At 35.7% G+C, this 18,816-nt stretch overlaps 1 protein-coding gene across 3 annotated transcripts in view; it reads left to right on the forward strand.

The window, feature by feature from the left end:
* LOC11419593 (callose synthase 9) overlaps nucleotides 1–18,816 on the forward strand; it is a 42,689-nt gene that overhangs the window by 9,906 nt on the left and 13,967 nt on the right. For all 3 annotated transcript variants that reach the window (XM_013615050.3, XM_024773197.2, XM_024773209.2), the window contains exons 13-36: nucleotides 1,494–1,572; nucleotides 1,961–2,080; nucleotides 2,276–2,378; nucleotides 3,203–3,326; nucleotides 3,440–3,614; nucleotides 3,741–3,793; nucleotides 4,067–4,127; nucleotides 4,294–4,375; nucleotides 4,461–4,510; nucleotides 4,973–5,059; nucleotides 5,210–5,295; nucleotides 5,921–5,945; nucleotides 6,138–6,232; nucleotides 6,923–7,004; nucleotides 13,854–14,017; nucleotides 14,138–14,258; nucleotides 14,690–14,787; nucleotides 14,932–15,019; nucleotides 15,093–15,253; nucleotides 15,326–15,435; nucleotides 16,964–17,098; nucleotides 17,760–17,828; nucleotides 17,908–18,085; nucleotides 18,208–18,322. In XM_013615050.3, the coding sequence (XP_013470504.1) occupies nucleotides 1,494–1,572; nucleotides 1,961–2,080; nucleotides 2,276–2,378; nucleotides 3,203–3,326; nucleotides 3,440–3,614; nucleotides 3,741–3,793; nucleotides 4,067–4,127; nucleotides 4,294–4,375; nucleotides 4,461–4,510; nucleotides 4,973–5,059; nucleotides 5,210–5,295; nucleotides 5,921–5,945; nucleotides 6,138–6,232; nucleotides 6,923–7,004; nucleotides 13,854–14,017; nucleotides 14,138–14,258; nucleotides 14,690–14,787; nucleotides 14,932–15,019; nucleotides 15,093–15,253; nucleotides 15,326–15,435; nucleotides 16,964–17,098; nucleotides 17,760–17,828; nucleotides 17,908–18,085; nucleotides 18,208–18,322 (2,461 nt within the window). The remainder of the gene's footprint in view (nucleotides 1–1,493; nucleotides 1,573–1,960; nucleotides 2,081–2,275; nucleotides 2,379–3,202; nucleotides 3,327–3,439; nucleotides 3,615–3,740; nucleotides 3,794–4,066; nucleotides 4,128–4,293; nucleotides 4,376–4,460; nucleotides 4,511–4,972; nucleotides 5,060–5,209; nucleotides 5,296–5,920; nucleotides 5,946–6,137; nucleotides 6,233–6,922; nucleotides 7,005–13,853; nucleotides 14,018–14,137; nucleotides 14,259–14,689; nucleotides 14,788–14,931; nucleotides 15,020–15,092; nucleotides 15,254–15,325; nucleotides 15,436–16,963; nucleotides 17,099–17,759; nucleotides 17,829–17,907; nucleotides 18,086–18,207; nucleotides 18,323–18,816) is intronic.

Below are 18,816 nucleotides of genomic sequence, written 5' to 3' on the forward strand. Positions count from 1 at the left end.
ATTTGAATGTTCTTTTTTTTCAATAATTTTTTCATTTTCATCTTTCATTTCTCTCTGTTTGCTGCACCATCTCCCTCTATTATCTTGTTCTTGGTTTGGGAAAGAAAATATCACTATTTTTTCATCTTTCTCAAAACAAGCTCTTCTAATCTGTATGCAAAGAAGTAATTAACTATGCACAACAGAGACGACATTGTTTCACAAGGCAAATATTGAACACAAATCTTCAAAGACACTACCTGCTATATTTTAAGGACTTTAATTGAATAGAAATCATAGCATCTCACACATTACTTAAAAAAATTATCCACAAAATAAGAAGAAAGAGAGAGTAACAACAACAATGGTCTTTTTCCCCTTTTGTTTGATTAATTGAGACAGAGAAGTATAAAGGAGAAAGAAAGGCAAAGCAAGAGGCAATTGTGTTTCTTCATGTTTTATGGTGGCACCTTTCACACATTGTCTAGATGATGAGGGAGAGAAGCCATGATTATTTTTTTTCTTAAATGTTCTGTATTTTAGCAATTAGTGGAGTGAGAGAAATGATACCCACCATTAATAAGGATTGGAAGATACATTCATACCCATAAATTTAATTATTTTTTGTTGTGAATTATTTGGGTTTTTTGTCCAAATAAAAAGGGGCAAAATGCTAAAATACTTCCTCACAAAAGTGATTTACTGGCTTTGTGGGCCAAAGTATGTGATCATACTCTTGGGACCTTTCGCATCAGTCACATTGGGTTGGGCACATAATTATGTTGTGTATGGTCACCAATAACAGACTCCGAGCATAAGCTTGAACAAGAATCGTGCTGTCTAGAGAAGTCAGATTTGCTGATGTAGGATATGATGTGAGTGACATGTATGATAGATATCACAGGAGTGTCATTAAATTCATTGAATAATCGCCGGTGGTTTTGGGGGAGGAGCAGTGTGTTATGACTGGAAGCCATTTGAATGTGCAGTTGATAACAGACTCCGCGCATAAGCTTGACCAAGAATCGTGCTGTCTAGAGAAGTCAGATTTGCTGATGTAGGATATGATGTGGGTGACATGTGTGATAGATATCACAGGAGTGGCATTAAATTCATTGAATAATCGCCGGTGGTTGTGGAGGAGGAGCAGTGTGTTATGATTGGAAGCTATTTGAATGTGCAGTTGATACCATTTTATAAAATTGAACTAGAGAGAATTTGAATTTTTTGGAAGTAAAATGATTCTGATACTAATATGAATAATACGGTACATCCAGCTTTATAAACACTGAGGCTGAAGGTTATCAGAACTTTGTTACCTTATTTAGTTCTCTTATAACAGATTTAACTAACTATACTACTGTCTTTAGAATATTGTAAACTACGAACCGACTGTACAACGATGCTAACACCTGCCAGCTAAGCTTTGCTAGTTAATTACACAATTATTGGAAAATGGTCAGAAACTCTATACACAATACTTATTTAGTAGCTTGACCTCATATTTCTTTCAGGTCACTACATTGCTTTGAGCTTAGCTGGCCGTGGCGCAAAAGTTCTTCATTTTTCCAAAAGCCACAACCTAGATCAAAGGTTTGTCTTTTTTTTTATTTTTTATTATTATGTTAGGCTCCTTATTACACCACACAGTTCATTTTATTGCACTTCTGTATTAAATACTGTTAAAGGACAGTGATAATGATACTTATACTAAGAATGATACACTAGGAATGGTTTATTGATTTAGAGTTTTGGAATAAAAAATGTATGATGACGTGTAGTTGAGTGAACATGTATCATTATAAAAGCTTTGAAAGCAGGTTATAATAGATTGGCCCCAATGGTAGCTTAACCTATTGCAGAATCCATAGAAGATGGAGCTTAGTATTCTATTGGGTTCTGACGAACTGGTGACATCTAACTTCAATACGTTTTTGGTTGCTGTGGTTATTTATTTATCTATCGTTTGTGTACAATGCAGAAAATGTTATCTGGCAGAAGTCAACGTCAGGGAAAAACATCTTTTGTGGAGCATCGGACTTTTTTTCATCTTTATCATAGTTTCCACCGATTGTGGATATTTCTTTTCATGATGTTCCAGGTTTACACACACGTTTAGTCTTAACAAGTCATAATATATTCTCAAATGTCGCTGTTTTCATCTGCTGTTTTTGACATTAAATTTTGTTTTCTTCATCATGCTTTTATTTATCTACTTTTAATCTGTATAATAAATAATTCATTCGTGTCACAGTATTGTCACATCATAATGTTTTTCATTTTTGTAACTTTTCAGGGTCTAGCAATTATTGCTTTCAATGATGGAAAATTTAATTCCAAGACCTTGCGAGAGGTTCTTAGTCTTGGACCTACATTTGTTGTGATGAAGTTTTTCGAGAGTACGTATATTTCTGTTGTGAAGATTTAGATCTTTCATCTTAGTTTCGTACTCTTTTATTTGTTGAATGTCTTCCAAAAATGCAATGATTTTTGTTGTTGATAGTGCTCAGTGGCGAATCTTGCCTGAATATTGGGGGTAGCGACAAGTAGTAACAACATCAATTGTTTATGTTTAACTGTTATATCACTTTTAAAAAATGCACAAATCAGCTAAACAACATGAACTTAATTAAAAAATCAGTCAATGTCAAACCAATTGGAAAAGTAATTAAAACAAATTTCATTATTGAGTATTGGCTACTCACTATTCAAACAAAAAAAAAAACGAAAAATGAGAGTATTCAATTACCATCATGATTCACAAAAGAAAAAACCCAATACAGCCAACTTCAAGATCAAAGAAAGACCCAGCTATAGAATCAATCATGATTCATTATATTTGCAACAGATAAACACCAATAACGCACTACCTAAATGACCGGCATCACAAAATAATCTAGAATAAAAAAGTTAATAAAATTTGGGGAAATTATAAAAAGCAGCGAATGCAATCTCGCTGGATTGTCATTGGTGCTCTACTCCAATCCGCTTCACTGTGTTGTGATGGGATGCCGCGTCATGTGAGATTGAAAAGTTTCGCACGGGTCTGCGTGAGAGAGAGGGGGAGGGGGGCAAAGAATGATTTGTTGGGAAGTAATAAAAAAATTGCATTTGTTTAGGGGACGCCGCAGCAGCTCTCCGCTCCCGAAGAGATCCGCCACTGCTAGGGCTATATTTCTTGTCATCGTCTAGTATAATTTTTCACCTCTGTTTCTTTTTTCAGGTGTCCTGGATATTTTTATGATGTATGGTGCATATACAACAACGAGGCGGTCAGCTCTATCAAGAATTTTTCTAAGATTTCTTTGGTTTAGCCTTGCTTCAGTTTTTGTAACTTTCCTTTATGTGTACGTATGCCCAAGATAATGATTTTTATATATTCAGTTGTTTTTTTTTTCTGTTCAATTTTTTTATTGCTTTGTGTTGATGATTTTACATTTATAACTCTGTATGACTGCAGAAAAGCACTCCAGGATCCAAATTCAGTTATTTTCAGATTATATGTAATTATCGTTGGGATTTATGCTGGTGTCCAGTTTTTCATTAGCTTCCTCATGCGGATTCCTGCATGTCATCTTCTGACAAACCAGTGTGATCGCTGGCCTCTCATTCGCTTTGTCAAGTGGCTACGCCAGGTTTGTGTCTTCATTTGCAATTTTTTTTTTGTAGTTGTATTAATAATTCATCTTATTTTGTTTGTTCAATATCTTGTGTGGTTATGCCGAATGCTAATGTCGATTCTTTTATATTGACCGTTGAAGGAGCGACATTATGTTGGACGGGGAATGTACGAAAGGAGTTTGGATTTCATAAAGTATGCACTTGATATCATCGTTTGTGTTTTTTATTTTATTTTAATTATAACACATGTAGAAGTACTAAGGTTCTTGCTTCTACTTCCAATAAATTTTTGTGAGAAGTGTAGGTGCAATATGTGTTTTAACTAGAAGTGAGTACTAAGAGAGGTTCCTCTCTGTGAGGGACTTTGTCTTGTGGTCTTCCCAGTTTAATACAGAATCATATGATTAATACTACCAGCTTTGTATCAAATTTTTGAGTCTAACATAGACCTGGTTGTTTTTCATAGGTATATGCTGTTTTGGCTTGTCATTTTGAGTGCAAAATTTTCGTTTGCTTACTTTCTTCAGGTTCGTTATATTCTCATAGCTGCCTCCAAATTGGAATTATGCATCTCTTTGGTCATGTGTGTGTGCACGCGTGTGTGGAGTGGATGAGTGGATGATTTTGTTTGCACCTAATGTATGCATGCTTATATATTTTTGTCCTTGAATAATTTATCTTTGAGGTTTGCAGATCAAGCCACTAGTGAAGCCAACAAGGGATATTATAAAAGAGAATAATATAGTTTACTCTTGGCATGATTTTGTATCAAAAAGTAAGCTGCGTTGTTTAAACTTGCAGTTATGTCTTTTTGTTTCGTGTTGATACTATCAGTTACTAAAGTACCTGTATTCTTGCAGATAATCACAATGCTCTGACCATTGTTAGCGTGTGGGCTCCAGTGTTTTTCGTAAGTGCATTGCCGTTGTTTTCTTCTTTTTTACCCCCCGTTTTGCCCTAGTTTTAATTACAATAATCAAGTCTTTTACTACCAAGTCGAGTTGGCTAAATGGATTAATCAATACTACAAATCCTTTTATTGTGCTTAATTACTAAGCGCCTTTCTTCAAATAATATCAACTGAGAAGAGTACATCTTATGCCCTGCTCAGCTGCTTCTATTCTTCTTGCCAGTACCGTTTTTTTCTTCTTCTTTCTTTTCTGGTTTGGTAGTTAGTAAATAGTATAGAAGCTTGTGGTTGAGATAACCTATATAAGTTAGTATTTCTGGTTATACACCGATCTCTAATTGTTTTTCCATCATCAATAATTTATTATTATTTCCTTTAACTATCACAATGACATTTTTTCTCTGTTCTTTTTGTTGTGGGTTTTGGTAGTTGTTTCCAATTTGCTAGTTCTTTTAATTTCAGATTTATCTATTGGACATATATGTGTTTTACACACTTGTATCGGCCGTATGGGGATTCTTGCTTGGGGCAAGAGCTCGTCTGGGAGAGGTATGTTATGATTGAACAACTTGTAAATCCTTTTAATAGTATGCTTTGTTAGTATTAATATCTTTTACCTGCTGTTGGTCCTGTCCTTCTGTACATGTTAATATAAATTTTCTTAGCATTAATATTTTCTTGGTTGCATATGGTCATCAGATAAGGTCATTGGAAGCCCTGCAAAAACTTTTTGAGCAGTTTCCTGGAGCTTTCATGGACAATCTTCATGTTGCTCTTCCCAACAGGTGTTGCATGTGATCTGTGATTTTTCTTGTTTTAATTGTGGTTTTTCATTCTGTAGTTGGAAGGTAGCTGTCCGTTAAAGCGTCTACAAGAATTTGAACGAGAAAACATTTCATTGTGGGAAAATCTAAATTGACTTCCTGAAATGTTGAATGGCTTGGCCCATTCTATTTTTGTATACATAGAGGAGCTGAACGCATTGCTGTTACTAAACTGCAGTTAGTTATAGCTGTAGAAAACAATAAAAACTGGAAGTGAACAAAAAGCCCACAAGGCCCATGCGCTTACAAACTGCAAAAAGAAAAGAAATAGTAAAACTACATTATTGTTCTATCTCTTCCCGGTGTTGTTAAATAGCAAGCTATAACAGCACTATATTGTAGAGGAATTTGAACAATTTGCTATTTTTCAACCATACACTGTTTGGTACAAAATGTTGTCAAATAGTAGCTATAATGTTGCTATAACACTGTTGCGTTACGGAATTTGAACAAACCGCTATTTTCTGTAATCTGAGGTTGGCAAAACTGTATCGCAATACTGTAGCTTCTTTTCTGTTTTGCCCCATAATTTGTGTATTTTTTTTTTAATATATAAGCTTACGTATATTTTCTCTATTTTTTTCAGGAGTGCCCAACTGTCTTCTGTTCAGGTATTGCCTTTAGCTATGAAGACTTGAAAAAGTAAATTAGTTTAAATTGTTATGGTTGTTCCAGGATACTTCTTTACTACGAATTATATATTTATTCATATTGATTGCTAGGTTATATTGCATTTTTCTCCCGTGGGCTGAATCTTTTTTGAAGTTGAGCAATTTACTTTTCTTTTTACTGTTCATTTGAAGGTTGTTGAAAAGAACAAGGTTGATGCTGCTCGGTTCTCCCCGTTTTGGAATGAGATTATCAGAAATCTAAGGGAGGAAGATTATATAACCAACTTGTTAGTCATGGGACCCTATATCATTTTCCTATCTTTATTTGCCTCCGCTTCTTATCTGATACTGGAATGCTGTTTAAAATTAATCTACCCTTTTACCCTTAAAATCTTACAACACTCATTTAATTTACGGATTTGACTATGTAACAAGTTTTTTACTACTTCCACATGGCCTCTATGACATGAAACATTAAAATGATGTAAAAAAAGGCAAATGACAAAAAAAAAAAGGAACGTGAAAATAATTGGAAAGAAAAAGGTTGTAACAAAAAAATAGAACTTGGAAAAAAATGGAACGGAAGAGATTGCAACATAAAAAATGGAGTCATAATCATGAAAAATAATGAAATTGACATGACAAAAAAATGATAATAGGATTTTAACAAAAATACTGAGGGTAATTTTGTCAATATAATTAGTTATTTTTTAAGATTCCTGCCTCCCTAGTCCCTCCCTCTCCTCCCTCCTAAAAATTGAACCAAACAAACTTCATTTAAAATATTGTGTACTCCAAACGTCTCCAAGCAAACAGATCCTTAGGGGTTGAGTAGGTTGTGCCTTATGTATTTATATTGTATACTCCTTTCTCTTTTATACAACAAATATATTATTATTCAGCTTAATGTTTGTATCAGAGCCTGGTTTGATCCACAGACCTGTGGGATATTGATGCCATTTTTTCCTTTATTGTAGTGAACTGGAGTTGCTTTTAATGCCACGAAATTCTCGAGATATTCCTTTGGTTCAGTGGCCACTTTTTCTACTTGCAAGCAAGGTAATTTCAAATTTTTCATTTTCAACATTGGTTGTATTACAAGCTCATTTTCCGTGTCTCGAGTAGAATCATTATTATTTTTTTTAACTTTTTTTATTGCTTGCTAGAATATTGAGTATATATTTTATAATATCCTTGTTATTTCTTTTGCTAATCTGAGTTGATACAACCACAACTATACCTTTTCTGTTACACTCTAAGGGATGCTTCACCATTTATAACACAAGGATTCCTCACCTCGAACAAAACCAATGGGGATTTTCCACCTTGTTCAAAACTATGGGGTAATTGATTCGCATAAAGGAACATAATAATAGATAAAACCAATCATTCTCACCAGGGTTGATACAAAATCAAGAAAATTAGGATAGAAAGAAGATATTTAGATAACTTGACTTGGGTAATTGTTACGTACTTCGTCAATTCCTTATTACTTGTCGTATCTGTAGTTTTTTCTTCTTATTTACTTGTCGTTTTCAAAATTCTATGCGACATTAATTTTCATGCTGTCAATAATTCCTTTAGTATTTATTGTAGAGAAAGAAACAAATGAAATGAGATGATATATTATTAAGGGACAATGAGATGATAAATAAAAGACAAATAGTTTCTTTGAATTTTTTTATTAGTTTCCTTGGTATGTAAATAACCCTAAAACGACAACTAAAAAGGAACAGAGGGATTATTTAGGAAAAGAGTATACATATAGTAACAAAAGTATTAAAATCATAAAAACATAGTAAGAAAACCTAATTTTATTATTTTTTGTAGTAACAAACAACTATATATTTATTTATCTGACCGCAGGTACGCACTCAAAAAGTACCCAACATGTACCCAAATGGAGTACCCATTTCTTTTATTTTAAAAAATTAATAATTTTGGTATGTACTCGGTAATTACCCATGAGTACCGGGTAGTGGTAAGACATGAATTTCGAAGTACCGATGCTACAGAGCACGATAATCGATTATGGCTTGTTTTGGACATAAATCATCAATTACACATAGGTGAATAATTTCAAAACAACCTTGGAACACAATGATTTAGCATGGATTGAACCCATTAAAAGCACCAAACAGAATGCACTCGAGTTATCAATGAATTTTGGTTTTTAATACTATACCACCTCATGCCTAGGACTGTTGATTCTACTGCGTGGATAATTCAACTGACTCATTATAGAAAACTGTTACAATCAGTCTTATATAGGAGACTGAGGGTTACCTGATATAGCAGGTTAACCTGATATACTACAGGCAGGTGGCAGTCACTTGACAGCTATCACCTGAACAGCTGTCAAGTGCCAACTGTTATCTACTATATCTATTACAAGCATATACTAGTTACTACTCTTATACTCCCCCCTCAAACTCAGTGGGGTGTGAAATGACATTGAGTTTGAATCTCATCAGAAGAAACTTTGAAGTGGAGACAGGTTTGGTGAGAATGTCTGCCCACTGATCAGTACCAGGAATATGAACTATGGAGAGTTGCTTGGCAATGATCTTTTCCCTGACAAAAAAGAGGTCTATCTCCATATGCTTTGTTCTGGTGTGTAAAATGGGATTATGAGCAAGCAGTACAGCTGACTGGTTATCACAGTAAACGGTGGGATTGCTAAAGGGAACAGTGAGCTCCTGTAACAATGTCTGGACCCAGAGAGCATCAGCTGTAGCTTGTGCCAAAGCCCTGTATTCAGCTTCTGTACTTGATCTGGCCACAACAGGCTGCTTCTTGGACCACCATGAAATGAGATTGGGACCAAAGAAAATGGCAGCACCAGAAGTGGATCTTCTGTCATCTGGATCAGCAGCCCAGTCAGCATCACAAAAAACATGAAGTGAGAGAGGTTTGTGAATTGGAGCAGGATGCAACTGAAGTCCAAAGGTGAGGGTGCCTTTTAAGTATCTGAGAATTCTCTTGACTGCAACCCAGTGGGATTCAAGAGGGTTGGACATGAATTGGCATACCTTATTCACAGAGTAAGCTATCTCAGGCCTGGTAATAGTTGCATACTGCAGAGAACCAACAACAGATCTGTAAAGAGAGGGATCTGAGAAGGTGTCTGATCCAATTTTAGACAATTTACAACTGGACACCATAGGAGTATTGATGGAGTTGCATTCAAGCATATGTGTTTTGGCTAGTAAATCTTTAATGTATTTACTTTGAGTGAGCAAAAGAGAATTGTTGGGAAGATGCTTTACTTCAATGCCAAGAAAATATTCCAACAGACCAAGTTGCTTAAGGCTAAACCCTGAATCAAGTTGCTTAACTAAAGCAGAAACTAATGAAGGAGAACTACCACTTATAATTATGTCATCTACATAAACAAGTAGATAGACAACTTGTTTCTGCTTAGCATAGGTAAACAAAGAGGGATCACATTTACTAGCCTGAAAGCCAAACTGAATGAGAGCAGTAGTTAACCTCTCAAACCACTGCCTGGGTGCCTGTTTAAGACCATAAAGAGCCTTATGGAGTTTGCACACTAATGTAGAATCAGAATGTTCAAACCCTGGAGGTTGCTGCATGTAAACTTCTTCTTCAAGGATACCATTTGAGAAAGGCATTGTTAACGTCCAATTGCTGGATAGGCCACTTGTAGGACAAGGCAAGAGTAAGTATGAGTCTAATAGTGATGGGTTTTATCACACGTGAGAAAGTTTCAGTGAAATCAAAGCCTTGCACTTGATGAAATCCTTTAGCAACCAGACGAGCTTTGAACTTATTTAGAGTACCATCAGAGTTTTCTTTGACTCTAAATACCCATTTACACCCAATGGCTTTCCTATTGGGAGGCAAAGGCACCAGGGACCATGTGCTGTTTTTCTGCGGTGCGTCAAATTCATCCTGCATTGCAGCACGCCACTTAGGATCAAGTAAGGCCTGCTTAACATTCTTAGGTTCAATGTAGGTGAGAAAAAGGTTGGGGTTAAGACGAGGGAGGACAATACCAAACTTAGAACGAGTTTGCATAGGGTGAGCATTAACAGGTAAAGGGGCAGTAGTATGTGCAGAGTGTTGGGAAGCTGTAGATGATTGAGGTTCAGTGTTAGTTGCTGATGTGGTAGTAGGGACAAGAGAAGTAGGAGGGCTGGGGGAGGCCATTTGAGAGGTAGGAGAAGATGAGGTGGGTTGATTATAAAAGTTGGGAGGAAGGTCAGAAGGATGTATGGGTAAAGAGGACAGAGAGACATCTTGGATAGGGTGAAGAGGATCATAGGTGTAATTTTGAAATAAAGAAAGATAAGGAAATCTGGACTCATTAAAGAGAACATCCTTGGAAATAAAGGTACGACAACTAGGAGACAGACACTTATACCCTTTGTGAGTGGTGGAATATCCCAAAAGAAGACATTCATGAGACCTAAAGTCAAACTTGTGTGAATTATAGGGCCTTAACAAAGGAAAGCAAGAGCAGCCAAACACTTTTAAAAAAATGATAGTCAGGCATTTTGTGAAACAGAGTTTGAAAAGGAATTTGAAACTGTAAAGAGGCAGTAGGTAGTCTGTTTATAAGGTAAACAGCAGCTAGAAAGGCATGATCCCAATAAGTCAAAGGAAGGGAAGCATGACTAAGAAGAGTTAGACCCAAATCCACAATATGTCTATGTTTTCTTTCTATGACACCATTTTGATGGTGAGTGTGAGGACAAATGAGTCTGTGAGTGATTCCTAAACTAGTAAGATATTGAGTAAAAGGTCTGAATTCACCCCCCAAATCAGTTTGAATTGATTTAATGGAATGACCCAGCTGAAGTTCAACCATAGATTTAAATTGCTTGAAAACAGTAAGAGCATCAGACTTGTTTTTAAGCAAATAAATCCAGGTGAATCTAGAAAAAGCATCAACAAAGGTTATATAATAGTGGTAACCAAGAGAGGAAACAGTTAGTGAAGGACCCCATAAATCACTAAACACAAGTCGAAGAGGGTGAGTGTATATAGTGTGTGAAGTGGGTGAATGTAACCTGTGAGCTTTACCTATACAACAAGCATTGCAAAAAGTAGAAATATCTTTTTCTTTATTGATTGTAGAAATATTACAATGCTGTAAAACAAGTTTAAGAGTATGATTATTAGGGTGTCCTAGTCTTTGATGCCACAAATTGTGAGATTTAGATGGCATCTGATTATTACAAGAAGGAAATATGGTATTAATAGTGGAATCAGGAGAAGTAAAGAAAGCAGAAGGGGATGAGCACTTTGCAGTGTCCATGGAGAGACTGGGAAAGGTGTAAAGACCATCAGGACCAACACTGCCACGAAGGAGAACTTCTTTAGTGTCCTGAGATTTAACAACACAATAGTCAGCATGAAATTCAAAAAAGGCAGTGTTATCTTTAGCAAATTGACTGGCACTAAGGTTTTTGGTAATGTCTGGTACATGAAGTAATTTATTAAGGCTTAAGGTTTTATGTGGTTTAAGGGGTGAGGGAAAAACACTGGAACTATAAGAATGTATTGGCACACCTTGACCATTTCCTACGAAGATCTGGTTAAGACCTTCAAAAAGGGACTGCTCCGGAATGTTTCTAGCATCACCAGTTACATGAAAAGAGGCAGTTGAGTCAGGAAACCAAGTGGAAGAGCCACTTGTAGATGGAGCATTAATCATCATGGCACTTGGTTGAGAGAACTGCACAGAGGGAGGCCTTTGTTGAGCAGAAGGACGAGGCCAGTTGTTGAAAGAGCCATATCCCAGAGAGTGCTGATTGTATCCACCATAGGGAGTACCATAAGGCATCATACTAGGAGATGCAAGATGATAAAGATCAATAGGAGCATTATTGAATCCCTGAAAACCTTGGAAATTAGGTGGAATTTGTGGCTGAAACTGTTGGTTAAACCTGTGCTAGCATGTAGAAGCTGGATGTCCAAACCTAAAACAGACTTGGCACTGGACATTAGAAAGTCTGCCTCCTCTACCACGACCTCTGCCAGATCTACCTCCTCTACCACGATTTGAACCAAAATTGGGAGTAAAATTAGGGTTAAAGGTGGAGTAATCTGAACCAGCAGTAACATTAACAGAGGCTTGTGGCTGAGAGGATTCAGAGGCAGATGAAGCCTGGGATGCAGAAGATGAAGTAAGATTGATAGAAGCCACATCTTCAAGAACCTTTTTCTTGAATTTATCAAGACGTGTTTCATGAGCAAGAAGAAGAGACTCAACTTCGTCAATGTCAATAACATCAAATTTGCTTTCCAATACAGATATAACTAAAATCTTGCGGTAAACCTTCTAAAATCACATCCTAATGTTGATTAACAGGAACTGGATCTCCTATAGAGGCTAGATTATCAACAAGATCACGAATACGAAGAAGATAAGCCTGTACCGTAAGATTTGCAAGAGAAGTAGAACGCAGTTCAACACGAAATTGACGCGCCTTCGCACACATCTGTTTGTGAAAATATGCAACAAGTTTATCCCAAAGTTCATATGCATGAGGGCAACCGATGAACCGAGCCAAATGCACTGGAGAGAGTGGATTGAAGCCACAATAAGAGCATCTGATCAGTTAAACGCCATTTGTGAAAAGCAGGATTGAGCGTACCAGTAGCGCGATCTTGCGCATTGAGAAAACGAGGAGGAACAATCGGCGCAACGATGAAACCGTCAAGGTTGTGAGCATTGATGTACGGTTCAACCTGTTGATGCCATAGCAGAAAATTCTTTTCCGTCAATTTCTCAGAGATCTTGAGTGTGAAGGCAAATTTGGAACGATCCGAGTCATCATCTTCAAGAAAAGAGTCGAGCGGTATAGAATTGATCGGAATCGCCGTCGGAATAGGTGTCTCCGGTGGCGGAGACAGTGGTTGAGACACCATGGATCTAGAGGCTAATCTGATACCATGTAAAATCTCAGAGAAACTAAACTCATTCTCTAACTAACTTTTCAATCTGAATTTCTGATTTTTCATTCATTATAGAAAACTGTTACAATCAGTCTTATATAGGAGACTGAGGGTTACCTGATATAGCAGGTTAACCTGATATACTACAGGCAGGTGGCAGTCACTTGACAGCTGTTCATATCTGTCAAGTGCCAACTGTTATCTACTATATCTATTACAAGCATATACTCCCTCTGTCCCAAATTGTATGTCGCTTTAGAGGAAAATTTTTGTCCCAAATTATATGTCGTTTTACAATGCCAATGCAACATTAATGTTACTTTTCCTATTATAACCTTAACTATTTATTACTCTCTCTTCTTTCAATTTTTTCATTTATCTTTCCCATATTATTTATTAAGGACAATTTTGTAAAACAACTCATAATATCTATTTTCCACACAATATTAATTGCATTTCTTAATGTGTGAAATGCCCAAAACGTCATACATTTTGGGACGGAGGGAGTACTAGTTACTACTCTTATACTTGAGAGTGGGTTGTGATCTCTATTATTATGCTACCTGCATTTGTCCAAGCTAGAATACGAGTTGTCTGGTCGTGGGCTTGAGGTGGCATGTTAAAATCCCACATTGACTAAAGATATGGCCGAAGTAGTACATTTAAGGCTTGGGCAATCTTATCATGCATTTTATCACATTGTTTATATATACTTCCATGCGACCTTTGCTTATTACATGTGCTCTGATAAACACAGTTTAGAGAGAGAAGACAGAATCGGAATGTTAGGGTTTTTTGCCCTGTGAGAATTATTTTCTATTTTTGAAAGTGATGACACAACCCTTTCTGTTGTGTACACAAGATTTACATTACTTCTAGCTAAGGATTTAATTACAATGCTATATTTACTATACTCTAATATGCTCATTGTTTTATGTTTTGTAATGATTCACTGATTAGTTATTGTGCACAATTATGTAGATATTTTTGGCCAGGGATCTTGCTGTTGAGAGTAATAAGGATACTCAAGATGAGCTTTGGGATAGGATTTCAAGAGACGACTATATGTTGTATGCAGTTCAGGAGTGTTACTATGCTGTTAAACACATTTTAACAGAAGTATTAGATGATGCAGGAAGAATGTGGTATGTAACTGCTGTAATGTTGAAGTGGATGGAACCATATTTCCATTATATGATGAGCTTTGTATTTGATATTTTGACTTATGTGTTGTTACTCATTTGCAATTGTTGCTGTTGTACCAGGGTTGAAAGGATATATGATGATATTAATGCTAGTGCAACAAAGAGGAGTATTCATGTGGACTTTCGACTAAACAAGCTGGCTGTTGTGATATCAAGAATAACTGCACTGATGGGGATTCTGGTTTGTATTTAATTTTTTAAGTTCTATTATTGTGTTTATCAATGGATTTTTTACAAACCAAATTACCAAACTATTAATCCTCCGAGTTGAATTCACCTTTTGGGAAAGTTTTTATTGTTCACACATACAAACATATGTGTGTATACATACATACATACATACATATAAGTCTATACATACAAACACAAAAGAAGAGGCACGTGATTATTTTAATAGAGCATTTAAATCTCAGCCATTAGTTTTTTATCTCAAGGCTGAAAATCATTCCTACCATTCGCATTAAAATATCATTCTCACTTGATATGATTGCCACCTATATATATATATATATATATATATATATATCTGTGTGTGTGTGTGTGATATTTAATTTTAAATTGGTTCCTTTTACTTTGAAGTTTGAACTCATCTTATGTATTGACTTCTTATAGAAAGAGACTGAAACACCTGAGCTTGAAAGAGGTGCAGTTAGGGCTGTTCAGGATCTTTACGATGTTGTACGATATGATGTCCTTTCTATAGATATGAGGTTTGTTGCAGTTTTTCTTATACAATTATATACATATTGTTTTTTAGAAATAGACTTCCCTTTGGTCTGTTAAAATTTTCACCCTTCTCCCTTAATTTCATTAGTTATCAGATCAGATTAATGTTGATTTTCTATTTTATCTAGGGATAATTATGGCACATGGAGTTTACTGACCAAAGCTAGAGATGAAGGGCATTTGTTTCAGAAGTTGAAATGGCCAAATGCAGAATTAGTATGTTCTGATCATATTTTTCTTTGTGTGCTTTATACCTTACTGTGAGTGTACCAACTTTGAGCATGTGCAGAGAATGCAAGTCAAAAGATTATATTCATTGCTGACTATAAAAGACTCTGCGTCAAGCGTTCCTAGAAATCTTGAGGCTAGGCGAAGGCTAGAGTTTTTTGCTAATTCACTCTTTATGAAGATGCCTCATGCAAAGCCAGTTCGGCAAATGTTATCTTTTAGGTAAAAAAAAATTGGTTGAAGAAATTTTTCTTTTTGTTGTTTCTGGGCTTATCTTATTTTCTGATTGTGCAGTGTTTTCACACCTTACTATTCTGAGATTGTGCTCTATAGCATGGATGAGCTTTTAAAGAAAAATGAAGATGGCATTTCAATTTTGTTCTACCTTCAGAAGATATTTCCAGGTAGTTTAACTTCATGTGGCTTCAATTACAATATCAGATCGAAGTGGATGACATACTTGATTTTGCATGGATCAATGAAATTTATCGCTCTATTTTTTCTTTACCTATGCCGATTGTTTTCGGGTGAAAATCAAGCCCGAACACTATTATTTAGCGATGGTTAGGCTGATGGAAATACTTTCACGGTGGTTGGATCCAATCATGATGAAGATGAAATGACGGATCTGCTCAATTGTGCTTGGGATAAATGCATAACAACTACCGAATGAGTCTGACTCTGCTGATTTAGAATTGCTAAGCTTGTGGTGGAGCTCGCTGTTTGATCCTTGCAAAACACATTTTTGGCGAGGACGCAAAGAGGTTTAAGCTGCAACCTAAGCACTCGAGCAGAGATTTGTCACATAGTTGGTCAAAAGGACTTAAGCTTGTGGGAATACTTTGTGGCCATCGGCGTGCCAAACACCCTTGTTACGTAGTTTCCAACTTAAAAAATGCATAGCAACCCAATTATTTCCTTTAAAGTAATGATATTTGTACAACCATTTGGTGACAAATTTTGTGTCAACCTTCCCTTTCTCTCTTCATATTGGTCAAAAACAATCGAGAGAGAAAAACCAAAAGTGAGAGTAAGGTGAGTATGAGAGAGTTGTCCAGAAGTTGTCACAAAATGGTTGTACAAATATCACTTCTCTTTACTTTAACCACCGTCTAATGTGATGATTTATTATTTGGCTTAAATGGGGCCGACCGGCCAACTTAAGCACTTGAGCGGAGATTTGCCCCATAGCCGTGCCAAAGGACTTGCGCTTGTGGGAATACTATGTGGCGCCGTCGGGGTGCCAAAGATCCTAATTATGTAGTTTCCCACAAAAAAAATGCATAACAACCCAATAATTTACTATAACGGCTATCTAATTTTATGATCAACAATTTGGTTTAAATGGGGACATCCTAATTACGTTCAGTCTGGCTGGCTACAATCAATTCTTTTCCTCTCACTGGACAGAGAAGGTTAACCTGATTACCTTAAATCCATTTTGTTTTTTTTGCTGATATAGGGGAAGCTCTATTATGTTCTGGGTTGTGGGATAAAACAAAATATTTGTCATTCCCAAATCTGCCCTAATTTCTTCCAGACGCTGGACACATTGCTTTTGCGTTGGCATGATCTTATTAATTTGTTTTATATTAGCTGTTTTTGGATGGTCAGCTGGATTACTTTTGGCTGTTGAATTTAATTTTCTTTTCTTTTCTTTTGGATCCCAAAAAAGGGCTGGGCAGTTTTCACCTTGAAATTAAATTGGTTTAATTGATCTGTTCATCCCTGTGCCTTTTATGATGTTGAAATGTGTCATATGTTGAAAATTTAATATTGATTTGTGTAATATCGTTGCTTCTTGCTTGCAGCAATTAATGAAATAATTTTTGTGCCTCTTACTCATGTCTGACCTATGGTATACACATGCTTTTGTGCTTCTTTCTTTTTCTACTGTTATTTATCGATTCGTGATTAATTAATGCACTCCAGATGAGTGGAAAAACTTTCTTGCCCGAATCGGCCGTGATGAAAATGCAAGTGACACGGATCTTTTTGATAGTGCTAGTGATATTCTTGAATTGCGTTTTTGGGCTTCTTATCGAGGGCAAACATTGGCCAGAACTGGTAATGTTTTAATATATTTGCTTCCATATATGATTTATTTCTTTCTTTTCCATGTTTTACTCGTCACTAATTTAGTCTTTTATGTTCTATCAAATGTTCGAGATCTACTTGCGGCGGTCAAATAAACATAATCAACCACATAATTGAACTCTGTTAACTATCTAATTTGTTGTCAAAAAAGATGTCAAGTTTTTATCTCAAAATAATACAACTCTTTTGCAATTTATAATGGACAGGATTTGCTTCTTTTATTTTTCCATGCTTTACTCCTCACTAATTATGTTGTATCAAATGTTTGAGATCTAGTTGCTGCGGTCAAATGAACATAATTAACCACATATTTGAACTCTGTAAACTATCTAATTTGTTGTCAAAAGATGTCAAATTTGCATGCCAAAATAATACAACTCTTTTGCAATTTATCACGTAGATATAATCTTGGCCGTAAAATAAGATGTTATGGCTAAAATGAATGCTGTTAAGTTTAGTACTTATCAAGTGATGCTCCTTAGACAACACTATCTTTTGATTCTTTCATTTCAATTTCTCCACTTTATAACATACACACTATAACACCAACATAATAATTCATTCAAACCTCTTAAAGTTTATCATGAGAAATTGAAGTAGCGTATTTTCTATTCTCCATTTTGAAATGCAGTCCGGGGGATGATGTATTATAGGAAAGCTCTTATGCTTCAGACCTATTTGGAGAGGACTACAGCTGGAGGTAAGGGGTGATATAACAAACCAGTATTTTTTTGCTTTCTGTTATATGCCTGTAATATTTTTCTTTTGTTATGGTTTAGATTTGGAGGCTGGAGTTGGTTTTGATGAAGTATCTGATACACGTGGCTTTGATTTATCCCCTGAAGCACGTGCTCAGGCGGATCTGAAGTTCACTTATGTTGTGACATGTCAAATTTATGGTAAGCAGAAAGAAGAGCAAAAGCCTGAAGCAGTTGATATCGCTTTACTTATGCAAAGGTCAGTTCTGCAATGTTATTGTGATACTTTAATGCCTTGGTTATTTTCTATTTGATTTTCTTCATTATACAAATGCTAAAGTCTATTGCTTCATCTAATTTTTCAATTATTTGTTCTTATAGAAATGAAGCTCTTCGTGTTGCTTTTATTGACGTTGTTGAAACTTTAAGAGATGGAAAAGTGAACACGGAATACTACTCAAAGCTTGTGAAAGCTGATATTAATGGGAAAGACAAGGTGCTACTCTGCCATTCTTTTTACACACCTCAGTTTGTTCCATATTCTGTTCTCTGGCCAGGATTTTCATCTTTCACCGTTCCCTTTCTAGCCAATTCTTTATATCTTCATCTTATTCAAGTTTTTTTTTTTTTTAATCTTTTTGAGAATCGGTTGATGTTATTTTAATTTTTTTTTTTTAATTCTTATTATTTTTTCTTAGCATAATAGTTCAACTTTTTCATTTGTAATTAATTTGGTATCACAGTTCATTTCGTTTGAAAGATCACCGTGAAACTTGGGTAATTGATTAGTGGTTGGTTACCAATCTAATAATTACAACATTTTTTTATACAAAGTTAATTCTTTAGGTTTTTTAACCAATGCTTTCAGGAAACATATTATCATTCTTCTTAGTTTTATAGTTTGTTGTAGTGTTATGAATGGATTAAATGGAGACAATAATACCATTTTAATGGGGTCACATTGCATAAATATCCAAGTATTGGTTGAAA

The sequence above is a fragment of the Medicago truncatula genome, chromosome 1, assembly GCF_003473485.1.
Source record: "Medicago truncatula cultivar Jemalong A17 chromosome 1, MtrunA17r5.0-ANR, whole genome shotgun sequence".
Lineage (NCBI taxonomy): Eukaryota > Viridiplantae > Streptophyta > Magnoliopsida > Fabales > Fabaceae > Medicago > Medicago truncatula.